Source organism: Myotis brandtii, unplaced genomic scaffold, assembly GCF_000412655.1.
Source record: "Myotis brandtii unplaced genomic scaffold, ASM41265v1 scaffold48, whole genome shotgun sequence".
Lineage (NCBI taxonomy): Eukaryota > Metazoa > Chordata > Mammalia > Chiroptera > Vespertilionidae > Myotis > Myotis brandtii.
The window spans coordinates 7,607,375-7,614,825 of NW_005368341.1; the positions used below are offsets into that span (position 1 = coordinate 7,607,375).

A 7,451-nucleotide genomic window follows, 5' to 3' on the forward strand; every position below is an offset into this window, starting at 1 on the left:
GTATCTAGACCCTATTTCTTCAAGAGGCAGAAGGCTCAAGGCAGAATGGCCAAGATATCAATGTGGTTTGTTCCTGTGTACCTTCATGTTCCACTCAGCTTCTGTTGATTGGTCCTGACTCTGAAGATCAGTTACAAAGGGTTGGTTTCATTGGCTTTTCATCTAGTAATAAAAAAGACTAATACTACAGTGGAATATTTTTAATGCTAGACCAATCGCCAACCAGAAGCTTTTGCTCTACCTTGGGAGCACAACTTAATCCATGGAGTAGGGATGACCCACCATCCCAGTTTGCCCAGGATTTTCCTGGTTTTACTACTGCAAGTCCCACATCCCAAGAAACCCCTAGGCCCTTGGCAAATGTGGAGAGTGGGTCCCCCTATCTGAGTTGATTCTTTGACAGAACATTTACTGAAGTGAACTTTTAAAAAGTGTTTTCCAAGAGTTTGAAATACAAGGTCAAGAATAGTCTCAAAATCTACCTTTAAAGAAAAAATCCTCATAACAATCAAGTGGCACTTGGCATTTGGAATATGCATTTAACTAGCCTGTATGACTGCCATGTATTTGCTGCTACATTTGTGAAGATGAGCATTTCCAAGGGCAAGAGAACAATCTGTCTCAGAGCCCTTCACTGAAGCAAGGACACACTGCCAACTTGAAAGGAAATAAAGGCTACACTTTGTCTATGGGGGGGATTCTGCAGTTATTCCCCAGCAAATATAATTCAAACAGGTATTGAGATCTGAAACATGGAGATACCCACAAATTAGAAGACATTTGGTTTTTAAAAAGAAAAGAAACCCAGGCCACAGAGAACTCCCCCAAAGGAGCAATAGTGCTTCCATTTCATGTTAATCACTATATTCCTATGAACATGTTTTGAAAGTCAATACTATGAATGAAATTTCTTGAGATCTTCTTCATATGAAATATGCATATTAGACATTTTAAAACTTAAAAATTGTCTTCAGGGAAGTAAATTTTATTTAAAAAATAGAATGCATGTGTAAAATGTGCAAATCAATGCTTTACAATTAAACTCAATGTAAAGGAATAAATCAGTGTGCAACTTTGCTTTTAGAATTATGAGTTATACAAATATGCCAGTCAACTAGTGTATTAATAATCCCTTTAGAAAATGCAATGTTACTTATCACCCCCAAATATGCCTCTTTAAAATATCACCATCTTAATATAAAATGATTAGAGAATCTCTATTAGAAAATGTTATCTTATTTTTTCAAGCAATTTAAGAATCTTCTCAACTTATAAAACTAATGGTAACCTTCAGAATATTTATTACATGTTCATTATAGGATATACTTATAGCTATACTTGAGCCTATCCACTGCATGAGAAAGATTTCTTTGATTTGACCTGTTATTAGGGTCCCAAATCAACTTGTAACCAAAGGAAGTGTTATTTTATTTGAACAGGAACTTGATTTTATAACAGAATAGAGACACTTGTCACCACAAGTCATAAAACTGAATAAAATTAGTCTTGACTCTATTTGCTTTTTAATCACCAGGTTCCAAATAAGCTCCCCTTTGTCACTATACTTAACATATTCATTGTCAAAAGGTATGACCAAGGTGAACAGAAATAGTTAAGCCCCAAAAGTTTAAGGGAATTCTGAGTCATGATTGAAGCTCAAGTACTGTTTTTCAAATTCTATTGGTATCTGCCAATAGTTCAAAATATAGATGTAAATCTTAGGAGTCACCAACTTTACCTTGTTTGGCACTTCCCTTGTAAGACCCTCATTTCAAATGTAAGGGCCTTAAGATAAAAGCCTTGAATTTCAGGTAGTGTTGCAATTTCTTTCTAATAATGTAACTGCAGAGTTCTTACATAGTCCATATCTAATTTTGGCTCCTGCAGGTTAATCTGGCAAGATTTTGAAATTAGTATATTCTGTGAAGTATTCAATAACTATATGACTAGTGTCCACCCTAATACATAGGTAATGAGCACATTTTGATTCTTATCTCTCAGGCCCGTTACACAGAATATTATAATCAGAAATGTCAGAGATACCCAGTGTAATACCACTGGTTTCAATTAACTGCATGTACATTACATAAAATGTGGCCTACAGCCAATAGATGGATTAGAAAGCAATAAAAGCTAGAGGAGCTGAAGTTGAACCCAAATACACACACTGAAAATATGGCATCTTTAAAAAAAACAAAAGTATACCAAGATTGAAACATGATATCAGGGAAAGTGATTGGAAACCATCCAGGTCCTGAAATGGTTTATGGTTTAGGCATATTTTTTTTTCTTAATTGGCCACCAACTCTTCACTGTGGTCTCCTTTCCTAGTTAAATACTGGACTTCAGAAATGATGCAACTACAGGAAGGCTTCAGTGGTCACTGGAGACAAAAGGACCAAATCTGTAAACTCAGGCTGACAAATGACTACCCCAGACAAACTGAAATATCTGGTCCAGCTGTTTTGCATATGTTTGACACTTGCTGGCTTTGAGATTAAAAATATGACTTTCTGCCCCCACAAAGTTCAAGTTAAAAATGCCTTTAAAAAAAATAGAGCACCAGAATGCTTTCATACTATGTATAAAAGCTGAATCAAGCACACGGTGAGGGGGAAAATTGATTCCCATTGATAGGCAAACCAAACCATCTGAAAATAGGGTTTATCATGGAAACAGCAAGTTAATGGTACCAAACTCCCAGTAGCTTTACAATTTTGGAGGCAAGTCTTATTTTGCCACCAGTATTGGAAGAAACAAAATAATATACTGGTTTTCTATATTCTACATAATTTAAAATAAGTTATTTTCTAAACACAAAGCTTGGTGCCATCTTAAAAATGTCTTTAAAAGCTATTTAAATCCAGTATTGTAAAACCTTTCTGCATCAAATTTGTAGTTACATTATTTTAAGGACACCCACAATAAGAATGCTTTATATTTATTCCTTGGATAGAGAAAAATAATCTTACTCCTTTTTCCCCAGAAATTATCTGATTGAATTATCTTGTGAAGAGACATATTTTGATTTGGTATAAGAATTGCTATTTTTTGTGTTTATACAATAAAACCTTTTCAGATTTTACTATATTAATGTAACAAAGAAAAAAGAGCATAAAATAGCATCTTGGAACTTAAAACAGAATGCTATATTTTCAATTAGATTGAACTTTTTCATTTACCTTGAAATAATGATCACATAAGACAATAGCCTTATAACCATGAGAGTAACTCTATTGTATCAGTGATCTTCATTTTAGCCCCTTGTCATTTTATCACACCACTTGTTTTCATGGAAAATTTAATAAAGATATTTTTAATCTGTAAAGGAATAAGAGACGAGTATTTCAAAGGTATTTAAGGTTTCCCATCTGGCATTTTCTCTTTCTCATAACCTTATTTCCACATTGTAAAATGTGTAAGTAAACTTTGCATCTCTTATATATATATATGTGTGTGTGTGTGTATGTGTAAATAGATATGTACATATATATATTCTACTTATATGCATGTATATAAATTCTAAGACTATACCAACTAGATAATGCCTCTGAAGAAGGTTCCTTAAACAATATAAAAATGGAGTCTTCAGAAGCAAACAACAAAACAACCTTATACAACCAACTGCTGTTTAAAATACTTATAAACACAGTCAGTTAACCATTTATTGAATACCTATTTATGGTTCTGGAATATCCAAGATTATGGAAAATATAAGACAATACCTCATAAAAACTGTGATAAAGGTGATGGCTGATGATTTAAAAATAAACCTCCATATTAAAAAAAATCATGTAAACTTACCCCTTGAAACAAAAAAAAGGTTTAATGTTAAAATTAGAGTTCTCTTTTTAATAATTTTCTTTGAGTAAAGAAATAATGTTCAAACTTCTCTTTTATATTGTTACTGTCCTGCAAGCAGATCTTTTCTAGGGACTTCACAATGTCAATCACAATGCAAGTACGATAAGTCTTTGGAAGGATGGGTATGAAGGTTTAAAGATAGGCTTTTTCATTGAATTCCTGAATTTATATACTGTGGGACTGGCCATGAGACACTATAAAATGTAAAGATAGTTTGTAGTTTAGACAGTTTCAACGCTATTATTTTCAGGCACAAAAACCATATAATTTTGTACAAAACTTTGATTTTTTTATTTGCGAAATTAAAAATATGGTATAATATATATATATAAACTTCTATTCCTCTATAAATATAGATGATTTTGTGATAGTGAACAGAATAAATGCATACCAAATTCAAAGACCATTGTCATTTTAGGGTATGACAGACATAAATTTAGGTCCTAAGTACCGGCATTTTGATAAACTCTTAAAGTTTATAATACAACCAGGAGGATTGCTTGTCTCATCTTTTCCACAGAGAACTAAAGTGAATATTTTAAATGGCTTTGAAAGATTTACATTTGATACATTTCTGTAAATCCAAAAAGGAGCATACAGGATTGAATGCAGCAGACCTGCACAGTTTCCCTTTAGCATGCATGCCCATATTTTGTTAATTTCAGGAGCTAATCCCATCAATTATTCCACCTCCTTTACCTCTGGGACTCTTACCAGGTTGTTATTAATGATGTGGATTGTTCCTCCCTCAGAATGTGTTGCTGAATAAGAACCAGAATATGTCCAAAGTACAACTTTTACATTTTAAAGTTTCTGATATATGTCTAATTATTATTTGATTAAAAAAATCAGAAAGTAGCACTTCATTTTGAGGAAGTCCATTACACTGAAATCTCCTTCAAGTTTTCATATTCAGTTTATGTCCTGCAGTCCTGTTAAGGAAAGCAAAGATCAATTCCTCGACAAAGCTTTCCAGGTGACCTCAACATTTCCATTTCACAGAACGCTAAAATCTAAACCCGGACTGCCTCAGTCCTACAGGCAGGTTGCCAGGCATCGGTATACAATTAGAATGAACATTTTATAACCCCCATCTTCAGTCCCTCCCAACCCACGCAGAGCCTCATGCCTCTTCCCAAATCTCAGTAACCACATCTTTCCATGACGCTGGCCAAACTCATACCAGGTTTTAGACACTAGAGAATGAAATGAGCTCAGCCACCAAAAATTAGACTTTAAAAAGTTTGGCATTGGTTATCCCACTCACCCTCTAACCGACTTAGGTGGAAGGAGGGAGTGTCTGGGCGTTGGAGGCCGGTGCAGAGGAAGTCTGGGACTGCCGGCAACCACAGACGTGGGCCTCCTTGAAGCGAGGGGGAAGGTTCTCAACAGTGAAAAATTCAGCTTCCGGGAGTCAAAGGGGCAGACCTTGGAAATCTGGCCCCGACAAGGGAAGACATGAAAGCTTTAAGAAGTTCAGTACCTTAAGATCTCCAAACTCAAGCAAGGAGAGGAAGGGAGGGAGCAGAACAAGGGGGTGGAGAGTGACCCGGACCTAGCCCAAGATACACCCCACCCACCCGGCGGCAGGGCGGCAGGAGGGAAGCGCGCGAACCAGCGGGAGCACCCGGCGGGAGCGCTCTGTTTTTATCTCTGTAGTACTCCGAAAAGGGCAAGAAGGAAAAGCTTCAAATGGTTAAACCGCCCTAAGTAATTCAAATTGAAACAAACAAAGAAAAAAAAGGAAAGGAAAGAAAAGGAAAAGAAATCGCGTGATCAGTCGTCACTTAAATACAAATATACTTACAAAAATCTTACACAGGCTATTTACAATCATAAAAGCGCACAGTCCTGGTACCGGGGAGAGAGGTCGGTCCATCCCCCCTCGGGCAGTTGGGCCCTGGAGTCCCTTTGCCCCCAGGGACGGAAGCTTTTGCAGGAGCTATGGTGTTAAAAAGAAGCCTGCGAAAGTGTCTAGTGAGGAAGCATAGAGCAGCCAGGGTTGGCCAGGATTCCATGGGGAAAGGTTTTTGGAAAGGTGGCTGGGCCCGGGCCGAGGGCTGGGAACTGGGCTGGGAACGGGCTGAGCAAGCCCCCAGGTCTCAGACGGTGGTCTCCCCCTGTTTGCTGTTGGTGAGTCTCGTGTAAAACTTCCTCCAGGAGTTAAGGGTCTTGCCAGACCAGATCCAGAAGCCTGACGTGATGCCCACGATCAGCGTCATAAGATACTTGATCATGAAGACTGTGAAGTCGGGGCTCATGGGCGGGTGCGGCGGGGGTCCTCCGCCGGCCTGGAGGTGGGGGCAGGGGATGGCATAGCTCTTGCAGCTCTGGGCCACCCAGCTGCGCTCCCACTGGTCCCGGAAGGCCTGCTCGTAGAAGTAGCAGGCGATGACGATGGTGGCCGGCACCGTGTAAAGCACGCTGAAGACGCCGATGCGCACCATGAGCTTCTCCAGTTTCTCGGTCTTGGTGCCATCGTGCTTCATGATGGTGCGAATGCGGAAGAGCGACACGAAGCCGGCCAGCAGAAAGGACGTGCCGATGAACAGGTACACGAAGAGCGGCGCCAGCACGAAGCCACGCAGCGCGTCCACATTGTTGAGCCCCACGAAGCACACCCCGCTCAGCACGTCGCCATCCACCTGGCCCAGCGCCAGGATGGTGATGGTCTTGATGGCCGGCACGGCCCAGGCAGCCAGGTGAAAATATTGCGAGTTGGCCTCGATGGCTTCGTGGCCCCACTTCATGCCGGCCGCCAGGAACCAGGTGAGCGACAGGATCACCCACCAGATGGAGCTGGCCATGCTGAAGAAGTAGAGCATCATGAAGAGGATGGTGCAGCCCTCTTTCTTGGTGCCCTGCGCCACGGTGCGCGCCCCGTCCTCGGAGAACTTGTCGTTACACACCACCCGGTCCTCCAGCAGGAAGCCGGCGATGTAGGCCACGGCCACGGCCGTGTAGCAGCCCGACAGGAAGATGATGGGCCGCTCGGGGTAGCTGAAGCGCCGCATGTCCACCAGGTACGTGAGCACCGTGAAGAGCGTGGAGGCGCAGCACAGCACCGACCAGATGCCGATCCAGGTGCGCGAGAAGCGCAGCTCCTCGGGCCCGAAGTACATGAGCCCGTACACCTTGGTCGGCTCGCAGGGCGCGCCGCAGTCCTTCTCCCCCAGGAAGTGGTAGTTGAGGTAGGAAGGCACCTTGAGGGCGCGTGGGCAGGAGAACTTGCCTCCTTGTCCGAAGTGTTCTGGCCCACGCACAGCTCGCCTGCGCCGTGCACCGGGAACTTCTCGCACTTGAGCGTGTCCGGCCACTGGAAGCCGAACTTGTTCATGAGCGCCTCGCAGCCCTGGCGCGCGCCGGCCGAGCACTGCACCTTTACCAGCGGGTAGAACTGGTGCACCTCGAGGCCCGCGTCCTCCTGGTTCGTGTGGCCCAGCAGGTTGGGCATAATGGTCTGGTTGTACGCGATGTCCGTGCACAGCGGGATGGAGATGGGCTGGCAGTAGCCGTGGTCCGGGATGGAGATGCCCCGCTCGCCGTTGTATTGCTGCCCGCTCTGTTGCTGCTGAGGCGGCGGCGGC

At 41.9% G+C, this 7,451-nt stretch overlaps 1 protein-coding gene across 1 annotated transcript; it reads right to left on the minus strand.

Moving 5' to 3' along the window:
• Nucleotides 1-5,618: 5,618 nt before the first annotated feature.
• Nucleotides 5,619-7,450, minus strand: FZD1 (frizzled class receptor 1; the record flags this gene model as incomplete). The annotated part of the gene is given in 2 exon segments (XM_005876162.2): nt 5,619-7,094; nt 7,097-7,450. Coding segments are annotated over 2 exon segments (1,482 nt in total), but the record flags the coding sequence as incomplete, so codon positions are not given.
• Between the last annotated feature and the right edge of the window lies 1 nt (nt 7,451).